Source organism: Prunus mume, linkage group LG6 (genome assembly GCF_029339155.1).
Source record: "Prunus mume cultivar Tortuosa linkage group LG6, ASM2933915v1, whole genome shotgun sequence".
NCBI classification, from domain to species: Eukaryota; Viridiplantae; Streptophyta; class Magnoliopsida; order Rosales; family Rosaceae; genus Prunus; species Prunus mume.
In genome coordinates this window covers 4,507,694-4,522,828 of record NC_142703.1, presented here as the reverse complement: position 1 = coordinate 4,522,828, position 15,135 = coordinate 4,507,694, and the positions used below count along the sequence as shown (strand labels likewise).

The window sequence follows — 15,135 nt, the reverse complement described above, 5'->3', positions numbered from 1 at the left end:
ATTGTGTTGAATGCAAAAAATTGATCAACGAGGCTATTGTAAAATCACAAAGAACACAAATAATTTAACGTGATTCATCCAAACTAGGCTACGTCCATAAAGGTTATTATTTACGTGGAGAGGCTTTAATATGGAAAGCTCAGTGAGTAAATAATATCTAAGATTGGCAACAAGAACACAATCTTGGATATAATAATTTAGATATTACATTGCCATAAAATTTGGAAGAAAAGTATACCGATGTCAGCATGGCCATTATTTAGATGAAAAGGATCATATTCTTAGATAAGGCATCAGAAAGAGAAACTTATTATTTGTCTAGGCCACACTTTACTATTTGTTCACATTTTCAAAGCCTTATAAACAATGCCTCCTTTGTCCAAAACCAAAAAAGAAAAAAAACCAAAACCACTTGGCCCTTAAGAGGAGAATGACAAAACCACATGAGAAGCTACAACCATTTCCACGGAAAACTGAAAAAACAAAACCATCAGCTGTCAAATGAAAGCAAGGTGTGCCATTGTCTTCCTCCGGATAGATTTGCTATCCTAGGATGTAGAAATGGTCGCATTTCCCTTCAAAATGGTACGGAAAACTGGGACAGAACCAAAGTGAAGCATTAGTTCAATTTCACATAGGCATTCGTTCAGTGTCATATTTCAAACTTCCATGACTACAACGTATATATACAGGAATCAAAAAGTACATGAGAAGCTGTAAATAGTACATAGAAAAATAGAAAAAGCAATACCATCTGCGAAAGAAAATAAACTGTGTCGTTGTGTCCTTCACTTTGTATAATGAGGTACAAAGTGCTCTCCTAGGTGGTGGAAATGGTCATTTTCGCCTTCAAGAATGCGGACAACCTGCAGTGAAAAACCGTTCATTTATATATAAATGCAGGATAGAGGCAGAAAACTTTGATGAAACAAGGGTCTCCATTTAGGCATTGGTATTTCTAACTACATTCACCACAAAGAATTCCAAGTGATGGCCCTCACATGTGAATCACATTGCTGTTATACTAGGTTAGAGTATATAAATCAGCCCCTAATGTGCATGACAGCCTAAACAAAGGCATGCGTGGACATTCAAAATTGAGAAGCTTGCGAAATCAGTTAATCTTCCTCCAACTTCTTAGTTGGTACAATGCAATAAAAATCCAAAGGATAAAGTCTAATTACCTCTCCCATTGATGGACGCATTTCAGGGCTTCTTTGCACACATAAGTATGCGGCTTTAGCCATAAGGTACACTTCATATGTGTCATATGAATCTCCAATACGACGATCAATGAGTTCATGTAGTGCTAGCCTCTGGATTATTGGTTCTGCCTACGATTTCCATATAACAGACAAAAGATTATTCAGATTGGAAAGAGAATTAGCACTTCTGTCTTTTTTTGCCAGCGAGTAGAAAATATAAGATCAAAAAAATCACATCTTGAAGCCCAACATACCCACTGCCGTAGGGATTCATCTTTTTCTTTCCGTTTTGAATCAATAATCTTGCGTCCGGATATTAGTTGTAACAGAACCATGCCAAATGAATATACATCTGTCCGTACAGAAACAACACCATTCTCTGCATACTCTGGAGCAAGGTAGCTAAAAGGAAAAGAGGCTTACTTACGCTTGTTTATTTAAAATACCAAGAGCAATTTTCTGGAATGTGATACTCAAATGTAGAAAAAAGTTTACAGTAGTCCTCACCCTAATGCGCCAAGTATCCTTGTCTGCACAGGATCATCACTCATCTTCCATTTGGCTAGGCCAAAATCACCTAACTAAGTGTAGAAAGTCATTCCGTTAGCTTCAATAGTTTTTATTTTCTTCAGTTTCTTTTGTAGGAACTACTCAGAGCTTGCAACCAAAACCTTTTAATGTTCAAAGAAAAAAGAAAGCTTCAACTCCAAACCAACCAAAGGGAGAAGCCCAAAAGGCATAAAAGGAAAGAAAAACAGGGTTATCCTTCGTTGTAAAATAAAATGAAATTACTAGATGCTGACAAATCAATTGTTGCATTGAAATGATATGCTGAAGATCGGGAAATGGGCACTAAGAACTGAGAGTTAGAAAGGGCACAATTCACAGTTACAACATGGTCATGATGTGTAAAACAAAATAAGCTCTAAATGAAATTTAACTATGAAGGAGCGCAATGTTAAGAACCTTGTATTCTAATCTGGGTCTACGGAACTAATTCCTAATAGAGGAAGGAAAACAAAATAAGGCCTAGCCATGCAAGGAAAACAAAAATAGGGGGCCACCCCTGTTTTTCTATGCATCAATCCTCCCTCAAGTAGACTTGTCAAGAATTGGAAGAGGAGATGTTTCATGCTGCCCATTAGCGTAGGACTATTCGCAGATAAAAAATTTACAAAATGATTCCTACGAGTCCTACTCTCAGGTGGCTCTAGATTTTGTCACAAATCTACAAAAGGATTTTTGAATTATCCGCATAACTAGAGCCACCAACCAAATCTCAAGTATAATAATTAATCATTTATTGAAACAGAAAATAGTATTATGCATTTCCTTGAAGGGTCTCACAAAAAGACAAACATAAAGAGTATTGTGTATTAATTCACCATGGGAACATAATCGTGTGTAAGAAGTATATTGCTTGGTCGCATGTCTCGATGAATTATAGGACCTCCACGACATTCTTCATGCAGGAAACGCAATCCTTTTGCAGTTCCAATGGCGATAGCATGCCTTTGGTGCCATTCGAGGACTGCTGTGTTATCATCTAAGAAATAAACCGCAGAGAATTAATAAAAGAGGATCCACTAATCATGTTTATATGGTATCAGCATTAGAACTAACAATGATGAAAAAAAAAGTGTACTGGGAAAAAAAATTAACAGTAGTTTACCAAATAAGTGCCACTCAAGAGAGTTGTTGCAAATATATTCATAAACCAAGATATTTAGATTCTCCTTGCAACAATAGCCCAACAGCATGACTATGTTCTTGTGGCGTGCAAAGCTTAAGACATAGACCTCAGAGTGAAATTCTGTAAAGCCTTGTTGACTTGCTTCTTTCCGCACCTTTGCTGCAATCTGCTGTCCATCCTTGAGCTCACCTTTATACACATGACCGTATCCACCTTCTCCTAATAAGTTTTCCTTTGAAAAATCATTTGTTGCTAGCTGTATCTCTGAGTAGCAGAATGTCATAGAATCTTTGATATACATTTCAGTCCTTGTTCCGCAGATGGAACAAAGAATTGGGGCCTCCGAAGATCGGTGTTGGAAGACATTTTTATTTTGTTTCTGGTTGATTTGGGGAACAATGGAGTGTTTATCGTCTCCTTTGGTTTTTGCGCCTGGACGACAGAAAATATTAGTCCATATAATAACACACACACACACACACAACACACACACACACACATTATTTGAAGTCAAGGTACCAAATTTTTTTGGATTGATCTATAACCCTGGTCATTGCTAAAATCATATCTTCCCTTGAAAACATCTTAATGCAACGAGTTATTTTAAGCTCTGATAAACATGTAAGGGATTCAGCACTTGTTTGTTATAATAGAATCATGGCCATATCTTCTTGCATCCTTCCGGTGGATTATGCAAAAATTCCACTACAGCACCTTCTTGTGATTTGAAACTGAATGGTAGATGGTTAGAGAGTCCATCTAGAAACCATATGCATCCATGTCATAGAAGTGGTGAAATACTAATTTTATTTTTCTTCATGTGGAACATGCAATCATTCTTGCCGTTTTGATGGAAACCTCATAAAACGTGTAAATTTAAAATAAGGGAGAAGTTAAAGGAAAACTTATTTGATAAGCTACCTACGAACTTTGTTATCCAGTTTGGAGATATTTATAACTTAACATCCAAAGAAGCCAAAAAACGATATGAATTGATAATTTGATATTTTGGAGGTTTGTGTCTTATGGTGAAACTCACTAAGTAAAGTTCTAGGAAAGCTGGCTCAGATTATATGCATAATCCATTGAGATTGCAGCTGAGACAAAAAAACTAATAGCAGAAAGGACAATATATGTCTTGAGTTTGTAAAGCATTATAATATGCATAAAGGACTATGACAAGCTTCTGACCTGAATTTTCTTGCTTAGAGGAAGACGCCAGATCCAACAAAGGACTATAGTCTCGTAACTTAAATGTAGATGAAGTTATCAAGTTGGTATTAAGCATATCAGAGCTTTCCAGTGCACCAACGGATACAGAGTAGCTTCTGCAAGCGATGGATGAGTGCTCATTGTTTCCATTACCTGGACAAGTGAATGGCGGAACAGGCTTGGATAATGAATAAAACAATTTGTGTTCTATGGTATCAGTATCATCTGCTGTATGAGGTCTCACAACATCCACAGCCAAGCTATCTTGAATTATTGCAACCTTGCAAGGTATCTGCTTAAGGTAGAACCTCATATCCCGTCTAAGGTGCCTGTTAAATTTTGCAAGTTATTTTTTAAGCTAATTCGAAACAGAAAGAGAATTTAACAGAGGCATGCTCATAAACACACACAGGGTATATAGAAACAAAAGGAAAGTTGGATGGTACAAAGACAAATGAGAGGCTTTCTTTGACAAATTGGAATTGTTATTTGTTTTCAGTCCTCCAGATATATGTGTGTATATATATTATGGCAACATAAGCCGGGAAGGTATATGTAGAAAATAACAAAGTACAAACGTGATATACTTTAATGACTAAAGAATCCATAATTATCATTCGACATCAAGACTATTGATGGAAATATGCAACGACGTAAGGAGTTTGAGGTTACACACCAAAGAAGTTTAAGGATATTTAAAAGATAAAAATGTGGGAGAAAACTTCTCCAATATGAGCAGTTTTGATCCAATTGAAGGTTTAACTTTTGAGTTGACAACGAGGATGACAATTATTTACTGGATTCAACAAAAATATCTCCTCAGTGGATTCTTAGTTTAATAAGCAATTAATCTTTGACAGAAAATCTGAAAGTACCCATTCATATTGCACAATGACCATCAACACTAAATTGGAGTACTTTCTAAACCATGTACCAGAAAGCCAGAGCATGGCAATATTATATACAGGGCCATATTTTAGTGATCTTTATTGCATGGAAAAATGACAGGACTATAACGACACGGAACCCGTTTCCATTTGTAGTACAGGATAAGAGATCTAAACTTGAAAGATCCATCATAAATTAGTCTAGTCTTCGAATTTAATTTTTTAATAACCATTCCCTTAATAATCTAAATGGCAGAGAATCAAATTTATGGGTGAAAGGAATTGAATTCTGAAGGAATGGTTTTCATAAGCAAATAGAGAAAAAGGAACTACCTATCAAGCACAACCCAAGCTGCATTACAGGCCATAATCTCTTGCAAAATAACCTGTTTAATGGGAAAACCAGCAGTAACTTTGACTTCAACGCTGACCTGAATATATCAAGGAAACTAGTGTGGTGAACAATATAGCAATATATTTAGGAGAAAAAAATAATTTCTTAATTTATATAACAGTGGCAAAGTGGAAACTCTGCATACACAAAAACAAAAGCAGTATTCGAGCAGCATCATTCAGTTTCTCTTTATCTCTCTTTTTTTGGTACTACTAGCGACAGAAGTCAGAAAGTGACCACAAAAAAAAAAAAATGGACACCTTACAGTCACTATGTTCATTATAATGTTGCAAAGTAATAGAATATGTCTACTAAGGTTGCCCCACCTTTCAGATTCTGATACAACATTTAGCTCAAATTCTTAGGTTAGGTATGTCGTCGTATTTACGTATTGCAAGATTTTCTAGCATGAAAATAACTTTTTGCAATTTTGGAAAGAAACTATGCCAAAGATCTAGACACATCTGGTTGAGAGAGAGTTAACCACTCCACCAATCTAGGAACATAATGAAAGCACAAGTTCATAAAACAGTTAAAATAGAAATCCTTAACCTCAGAGAATATATTACCCCTTGATCTTCACACTTTTCGGCACTTTGAAGAAGCATGTTAACATACACGTCAACTTTCTTTGTAACTTCTTCCTCCACTGCACGAATGCTTGTTCCAAAAAATTCTGGGGATGGTTTTGAATGATATCCCACTGTTCCAACAAAGGCAAGAAAAGCAAAGAGACTAAATATCAGCAACAAGCACACTTACTTTTAGAATTTCTTGCTCATATTAATGTTATTGCAGCTGCAGATAAAATGAGAGAGCGTCCACCAAACCAATTGCAGAATATTCATGGACACAGATGCATATTGGATGAATGAACCACAATTAGATAGAAGATATTTGAAGGTGCATGTAGGATCAATGGTGGCAAAGTTGTCTCTGGTCTATTTGATTTGCTTGCTCCCTATGATAAAGATTTTCCAGTATGTGGCTATGCCTCTGATAATTATTAATCAGCTTTGTCAAAAGAAATTTCAAGGACATTGGTGATGAAAAATTTTAATGGAGAAAAGAAAATTAAAGATGAAATTTATAATATAAAGTCTATGTTATTTGCATCTTAATAACCAACCAACCAATCATGTGAAAATGAAATTCATAACAAATTTAGACATTTAAAACCAATTAAGAACAACTCTAGTTCATGTAGACAATTCATCAAACACTTACTGGGGTGAACCACCCTGTGCAAGACGCCCAGCAAAATGATGGTATCTCCTGAACGTAAAATGTCACCCCTCATTCGAAGACTATCGACAGTGAGCTTAAGCTCTGGCTCACCCCTGTCCCTGGTCGCATCATAGGCAATAACAACATGGGACGGCGTCATTGGGCTCGCCATGGGCACTGTTTACAATATACCACAACAAGGTCTGGAATTTGAAGCTTGTTTTTAATGTTTTGGAGGTGAAAATGCTATTTAAAAGATGATTTTTCAAAAGGGTTAAAATTTTAAAGTTGAAGAAAGAGATTAAACCCATTTTTAGATTATGATTTCTTGGCCAATGGCAAGGGTTGTTCAGAGTCCTGAAAAAATTTCTTTCAATTTTTTTTCTTTCAAAGCTTCTCTGTGCTATTGCATTGGAGAGTAGATGCCTGATGCCCAGGAATAAATTCCATGGATATTCTCTGATTATACCAAAAAATGGCGCGAAATTGCTGTCTTCAATAGGGCCAATCAGATGAAAGCAAGGGAACTTGGGCATTATGTTGGCTTATGCTTTCTAACAGCTAGCGCTGTGTCTGCTAAATCAATGATTCCATCAAGCATTGGAGACTATCTTTAAATTTTGATTTCTGACCCAGTCATGTCCTGTTGTCAAAAACATTGGATTTTTATTGTGTGTTTTTTGTTGTTGGTATAATGTTAATGTATAAATTTAAAACTACATAGTTTTAATTTTTTTTCACCCATCACAAAATGTATATCGTCTGCGTGATTCATGTGAATTAAACTTGAAACCAAAGGCTAGTAATTTTGTTTTAATTAACTACTCTTTGTTTATTGTTATGATCCATTATGGATAACTTGTTTTGCTTATTTAATTAAATAAAAAAAAAAGTTTAAACAATTCTTAGGATCATGCTGATTTTTTCTAGAATGTTAGATAAACAGTGCACAAACTTAACTAATCCGTACATATAGTGCTTGTCCTGAGGTACGAATCCATATTCCTCAGGATAAAATGTGAATGATGCGAAAGGATCCATATAGATTCCATGGGAATCTAGGATCATGCTTAGTTTTGTTTTCTGTATGGTTCCAATTTCATCGATATGCCCGAGTGGACATTGGAGCATCAAAATGGTTTGATACTTTGATGGTCCTTTCTACTCCACAGATGATTGGTGAAAATTCTATTGTAAACCCCACCTCCATCATATCTCTTTTGCAGAATCTTCGAAGTTTTGCTGCTTAATAGTTATTGCTGCTGCCCCTAACGCCTTCATCAAAGGCAAACACTTAGGTCAATGACCAGCAAAAAAGAGAGGTTATAAACCTAAGAATTTCTCTATTCCAAATGGGCAGCTTTGGGCTCTGGGACCCATATGTATCAATGTCTCATAGTCATTAAAGCACGAGCGTGCGTTGGGGAACTGAGTTTAACATTCCTATACCACAGTAATTTATCAGAAAATCGCAGCATCATGGAAGATGCACGGTGTGCCCAAACCTTTTCCATTTGTTATAATTTATATCCACAGTTATTGCATCTATCTGTAACTGTAAAACTTCTTATTTTCAAATGTAAAACATGATACAAGCAATGCTAACAGAACTACAGCATGGTACAAGAAATTCCTTACTCACTGGTCAGGCCACTTTCACTGCAAAAACAATTACATCTGAGAACCGGACATTTCATTAGCATATTGGTTTAGTAACATATCAGCACAACTCTAGCAGTACAAATTTGGCATTCCAAAACAATTTATATAACTATGGTTAAATGAGATTGGAAAAAATATATTCTTTAACTATATAAAATAATAGGAACAAAATGAACTCTTACTCTGCTGCCTTTCTTCATTCTTCTTCTCTTAGCACTACTTTGTTAAATTGTCAGTATAATCTTCAGCTTCCATTTCCCAACACAGTAATCTCAATATCAAATAAATATCCTTACCTCTGTGAGGCTGTAATTGGTCTGCCTTAAAAGTATATACATGGTTCTGTATCCCAATTTTACTACATCCGATCACATTCCTCACACCTTTAAGTTTCATGGCTTTCCTGACTCGAATCATACTTTCCCATCTTCCTCGCATTTCATATGCTCGAGCGAGCACTAAATAAGGTAGAGATGACTGTGCTTCCGACTGCATCATCCTCTGTGCAACTGTTTCAGTGAGTTTAAAGTCTCCATGAATCACACAAGCATGAAGAATCGATTCCCATATCATGGAACTAGGTTCGTAAGGCATTTCTGCTACTATATCTATTGCTTCTTTGAGTTTACCAGTACTACTCAACAAATCCACTATGGACATATAGTGCTCGTCCTGAGGTATGATTCCATATTCCTCCCCCATGGATAAAAACATTGTCATTCCCTCATCAACTAAACCCCCAAGGTTGCAAGCGAATAAAACTCCTGCTAGTGTTAATTTATCTGGTGCAATGCCTTCACTAATCAATTCCTCGAAAATGTTCAGGGCCTCAAATACTTTACCATTGTGAGCCATGCCCATAATCATCGTGTTCCAAGATGTCAAATCTTTCACACCCACATTTGCAAAGATTTTCATGGCATAATCTATTAATCCAACTTTACTGTAAAAATCAATAAGTGAACTAGCAACAATTGGATCTGACTCAAAACCTAACTTAACAACCAAAGAATGGATCTGGCTACCCAACTCTGCTGGAAGAAAAATGGGCGCAGAATTAAGCAAACTGCTCAGTGTAAACTCGGTTGGCCTCAGGTTCTCCCTCAAGCTCAACACAAAAAGTTGCACAGCATCCTCCACACAGTCATGCCGTGCATAGCTTGAAATCATGGAATTGCAAACAGCTGAATCCCACCAATCTAGTTCTTCAAAGAGCCGGATTGCATCCTCCAATCTGTTGCACTTGGAGAACAGATCAATAGCAGCACTTGATACAATGCTATTAGATAAGAATCCCACCTTCAAGCAGAAAGCAAATATTTGCTTACCCTTTTCCAAATTAGGCAAGTTACAACAAACATTGATAACAGATGATATTGTAAACTCATCAGGTGAATGCTTGGTGCTTCTCATCTGAAAGAACTGATCTAGTGCCAGCTCTGCATACCCTGATCTATGACAACCCGATATCAAAGAATTCCATGAGATAATATCCACCTCCTCCATAGCGAAAAACACACCAAAAGCATAATCCACACATCCGAGCTTTCCATACATGTCAATCAAAGAATTCCCGAGTATCAAATTTGATAAATTCATACCATTCCTAATCATACCACCATGAATTTGCTTACCATGACAAGAACACGTCACAAGCGACGTTACAATTGAGAATGTGTACTCACTTGGTCTCATACCCGCGATTTGCATTTTTGAGAAAAGGCAGAATGCATTATCAAAAAACCCACCTGAAACACAACCTGAAATCATCGAGTTCCAACTAACTACATCTCTAACAGGCATTTCAGCGAACATATTGTGTGCCCTTTGAAGCTCACCAAATCGACAGAACCCTTTCAAGCAAATGTTCCAAGACACAATATTCTTATCGGTAATCTCATCAAACACTTTCAATGCATCGTACAGGGTGTTACCAAACCGAAAGTAAACATCGAGGCAACGGTTACCCAGAAAAGTATGGCTGTTAAACCCCACTTTTATCAACTGGGCATGTATAACTTTGGCAAAATTTAAAGACTTTAGTGACAAACAGTGATCTATTAGATGAGAATAATAGGAGAGTGAGGTTTTATGAAGCCCATGAAATTGCTTAGAAAATGAGTGCATGCAAACTCAGTGCTTATATGAAATGCAGAAATTGTTGCTTCTGAGCAATGCAGTGTTTAAGCAGTGATACGGTACCGTTGTGCACGTGATTCTGCTGCTGGGTCTGCTTCTTCTTGTTCCATCGACGTAGCTACCAATCGGGAACGAACCAATTGTGAACGCCTTGAATGTGAAAAGCATTAACACTTTCAACGGTAAGTTTCCCTCCAGCGCAAGAAAAACAGAGTCCTGTCTCCGGTTAGTTTTGTCAAGTTTGGGTCGCCGTACTTTTTTGAGATATTTATTCAAAAACCCATCTGGTCAAATTTGGGTCCAAAAGTAGACGGTTCACTAGATCATTTTTGGTAAAGGGGACAGGCTTACTGTACTAACCAATTAGGCTAACCCACATCTCTTACATGTTCGCTTCGCCTTTAGCACCTGGGAAATAATTTATGTTATCTAACTCTAAGTGTGTCATTTAAATATCGAATGGTACACTGATATTGATTAAGCAAGAAGTATAGGAGCTCCAAATCATGTTGCTTTACATATGTTTGAGGTCATCTTGTCATTTGACATATCAAGAAGTTGCTAGGTAAAATGTTTGAAGCAGAATAATGTAGCTTCTAGTATTGCTCATTAATCTAGTTCAACAAGACCAAGACACTGACAAACAATGTGTTTTACAACTCGTTATGCATTGGATATTTATGCACCAACTTGAGGGCAGTGTTAACATAAATTGTAAACATTGAACTAGTTATTTGTTACTTAATACTTATTTTGTGTAGTCTATTTGGGTCTAATTAGGTTCGATTACTTTACTTAAGGTCCACTCCTTTTGTAACCTAGTTGTAACCATATATATATTTTCTCATCCGTCACGGATGTTCGCATCAAAACACCTACTTTCATAAGCAAGGTTGGAGCCCAAGGGAGCTTTCAGACAAATCCTCATACAAAAATGTTTGGGAGTAATGAATTTGAGGTGCCTTGTACAAATACTCTTACAAAATCCCTATCTTGCGGCAGCCTTCCGAAAAACTGATATCTCAGTTTCCCATTTTTTCAATTGGTCTCTAGATATCACTCGTCACCCGGGACCTCTATAATCTTTTGTGCTCCCTCATGCTCGCTTGCAATGCAAGAAAAGCAGTGGGCAACGAGTAAGTGAATTTTTCTTCCTTTTTTGCTCGCCTCTTTCTCTACAATTCTCTCTCTTGGCTCTTGCACTTGTGCCCCCATTAGCTTTTTTCTCTGGTTTCGGCCCTTTATCCTTTGGGGTTCCAGTTTTCCTTGAGTTGGTTTCAAGCATATTGGGGGGCTTTCCAGTGAAGCAATATATGCAGAGCGCCTTTGACAGTTGAATACCGGAACACGCTTGGACATGGAATAAAACCGTTTGTGCTCTACAGTATCAGTGTCTTCTATTTGATGAGCTCTCACAACCTCCACAGCCAGGCTATCTTCAATCACTGCTATCTTGCAATGTATGTGCATAAGGTAAAATTCCAAATATCGTTTGAGGTGCCTGTTAAGCGTTGCAAAGTTGTTATTTTGAAACCAAATGCAAAACAGACTAGAATTTACACAGGCAGGCATGCATGCATGCACATTGCACACAAACAAACACATACTTGAGAAACAGATAAACAAATGGAAAATTAGATGTTAATTGTTTGGGATTTCTTGATTGTTTCACCAATGCATGATCAAATATGATAAACAAGCAGCCAACAAAGGAATTACCTATCAAGTACAACCCAAGCTGCATTACAAGCCATAAGCTCTTGCAAAATAACCTGCTTAACTGGACAACCAGCAATAACTTTGACTTTAATGCTCACCTGAATATACGAAGGAAACTCGCTTAGTGAATAAAATAGAACAGCAAATAATGGGGAGAATGATAATATTATAACAGAGATGATGTGGAAACTGTGCATGAATACAATAACAGAAAGCAGAATTTGAGAATAACTTTTCTTCTTGTTTTTTTTTTTTCCTTCGTAATGATAATTTACGTTACTAATCTCGAAATAGACCCCAATCTTTCAGACGCTGCTACAACATTTATCTCAAGCTTCATTGACCATATCTCTCTCTAGATATACGTGTTACGGACTTCTCACTTTGTATAAGAAAATGCAAGTAATTTCACAATTCCACTTAAATTAATTAAACCTTCTATTGTGATGATAGATCCAAAAATAAGCAAGACAAAAAAGATCATCTTTCTGCAATTGATGAAAGAAACTATGTCAAGAATCAAGACACATATCTTGTTGAACAATACTGAAAGCACCAATCAATTAAAAGAGTAATGCACACTCAGAATATATATGTTACCCTTTGATCTTCACACTGTTGGGCACTTCGAAGGAGCATGTTAACATAGCCGTCAACTTTCTTTCTAACAGCTTCCTCCACTACACGAATGCTGGTTTCAATATAATCCAGGCATGTTTTCGCTTGATATCCCACTGTACATTACAACAAAGGAAAGAAAAGCATAGAGAGTAATGATCAGTAAGAAACAGACTCTTGTGTTTATGAGATTTGCCTGCAGTTAACTGTAGTTATACACCAAATAATTGTATGCTACATCTTCGACAAAATGAAAGTATGTATATTCCTACATGTTTATTTAGACTAGTTGTGGCATACGTACAAAATGAGAAATCCCTTAGCCTATAAGTTGCGGATGATTTATGGGCACAGATTTATTTTGCGCAAATAAACCATAATTTGATAGATGAGATTTGAAGATGCATATGTAGGAGCAAAGGTGACAATGTTGGCTAGCCTATATTGACCTCCTGCTGCCTATGATAATTCGTTAACAAGATTGAGAAATTTGCAGAACAAGAAAAGTGAGCAGTTATCAGAAGGTGGAAATTAGTACAATTAGAGTTCCAACTCAAAACCAATTAATAATTAATCGAGAGCCTCATACATAAGATAACAGAAGATTTTACCAAACCATATACAGACTTCTGATAGGAGAAAACAAAACAAACCAAAAGGCACAATCCATCAAATACTTACATGGATGAAGGACCTTGTCCAAGACTCCAAGAAAAACGATGGTATCGCCCCTACTTAAAATGTCGCCCCACTTTCGGACACCATTGACAGTGAGCCTAAGCTCATGCAGACCGCGGTCCTTGGTAGCATCATAAGCAATGACAACAAGGGATGGTGTCCTAGGACGAGCCATGGACAACAGAGTCTTGGATCAATTTCGAACGATTTTTTTTATTTATGTTTTGGTCATAAAAATGCTATATAAAGGAAACTTTATCAAATGGGCTTGTAGTAGAAGTTTGAAGGAGCGCAGAGTTAAACCCATTGTAGATTATGATTGGTCGTCCAATGCTATGCTTTAGTGAGAATTCTGAAAAAAACACTTTTTTTCAAAGCTATATTTTCAAGCGCATCAGAAAGAGAAGATTCTCAGTACCAAAAAATATATGCTAAGAGCTCTCTTATTTGTACCGATAAAAATCAAGGGAAATTTGCCTTCTTCAATCGGGCCAATCAGATTATTACAAGGACTTGGGGACTGTATTGGCTAATGCTTTTTAACTGCAAGTGTTCGTTCTGCAAATTCAATGATTCTGAAACAATGGGGACAATGCTTGTATATTATAATTTCTGTCTTAGTCATGTCCTGCTGTCTTGCCAAGAGCATGCAATAAATCTTGCACATAAAATTAAAAACATGACACATAAAACAAAAGCCATATTTTGGTGGCCTTGTGATTCACGCAAAGGTCCCCAAGTCTTGAGTTCGAGTGACAACGTAAAAAGAACATAGAAAAGAAAACCAAAACCTATAATATATATCATGATCATTGGTTTTGCTGGAAAACAAAAACTGGAGTGGAAATACTACTGTCACCTATGTGAGAATGTGAAGGTGAAAATGTCTCACACTGGAAAGTTGAGAAACCTAGCAAAGGCTTCTAAGGAGTTGGGCTACTCCCCCACTGCCAATTAGTTTTGGGGTGGAACCTCAACGTCCTTCAACTTGTACCCGATATAATTTAACACACCGAACAGATAATGAGTTATTATCAGTACACTTGTAGACATATGCAAAAATCTTTACCTTTTCGCTGCTATACTTGTAAATTCAAGATAACTGTTGTTTTTTGGGAATTACGATCAAAATTAACAAAGGTAGAGATGAGTCATATTACTCAAAGAGTTACTGCAAGAAACCATTTCCTCTTTTTTTCTTATACATTTTAAATTAATCTTATTCTTTTCGTTAATGGATCTTCATCACTGCCCATGCTAGTAGTCTTCTCTATATAGCTAGTCCCCTCGACAAGACGGCCAGTCATAGCTCAAAAACAGTATTATAAATGAGCCCGAAATGAAAAACATATAGACAAGAAAGTTGATTTTGGGAGTGCTAAACTGATGAATTAGAATAGTTGAAGGAAAGTGTCTAAGATCAAATCCTTCTCATGCGAAAACTTGTTTACATAAAGGCATAATTAACCCAAAGAAGTCGACCCTATGAATGATTATACTCAACCTTTGAAGTTCAAATTTGAAGCACAGACCATCAAAGAAAAGCTAATTCTTGTGCTATCAGTGCATATAGTTCTCCCCTTCCTAAATTTATGCAGTTTATGAAGTCACGCGAAGTGTAAAAAAAGCGATTCTGATCGGAAAGTGAAAAGCTTAGGATTCAAAGGGGGAGTCCAACTTTATCCGCTCTTTCTCTATTAT

The 15,135-nt window shown here is 36.7% G+C and overlaps 2 protein-coding genes across 2 annotated transcripts; both read right to left on the bottom strand.

Annotated features, from left to right (window-relative positions):
- Positions 1-147: 147 nt before the first annotated feature.
- LOC103336523 (inactive protein kinase SELMODRAFT_444075-like) lies at positions 148-8,141 on the bottom strand. Its single transcript, XM_008239571.3, has 11 exons — positions 6,619-8,141; positions 5,961-6,094; positions 5,331-5,428; positions 4,090-4,439; positions 2,878-3,330; positions 2,591-2,751; positions 1,713-1,786; positions 1,460-1,607; positions 1,185-1,334; positions 752-866; positions 148-595 (listed from the first exon to the last, which is right to left on the bottom strand). Exons 1-10 carry the CDS (start codon positions 6,788-6,790, stop codon positions 789-791), a joined length of 1,818 nt encoding a protein of 605 aa, XP_008237793.1. The 5' UTR covers positions 6,791-8,141; the 3' UTR covers positions 148-595; positions 752-788.
- Positions 8,142-8,289: 148 nt separating this feature from the next.
- LOC103336513 (Tetratricopeptide repeat (TPR)-like superfamily protein) lies at positions 8,290-10,764 on the bottom strand. The gene has a single exon (XM_008239562.3). It carries the CDS (start codon positions 10,405-10,407, stop codon positions 8,497-8,499), a length of 1,911 nt encoding a protein of 636 aa, XP_008237784.2. The 5' UTR covers positions 10,408-10,764; the 3' UTR covers positions 8,290-8,496.
- Positions 10,765-15,135: the final 4,371 nt, after the last annotated feature.

Coding starts and splice junctions, on each gene's coding strand:
- LOC103336523 (XM_008239571.3), bottom strand. CDS start 6,790: ATGGCGAGCCCAATGACGCCGTCCCATGTTGTTATTGCCTATGATGCG. Junction 5,429..5,960: donor AAAAGTGTGAAGATCAAGGG/GTAATATATTCT, acceptor TGATATATTCAG/GTCAGCGTTGAAGTCAAAGT. Junction 4,440..5,330: donor GCTTGGGTTGTGCTTGATAG/GTAGTTCCTTTT, acceptor AAAATTTAACAG/GCACCTTAGACGGGATATGA.
- LOC103336513 (XM_008239562.3), bottom strand. CDS start 10,407: ATGCACTCATTTTCTAAGCAATTTCATGGGCTTCATAAAACCTCACTC.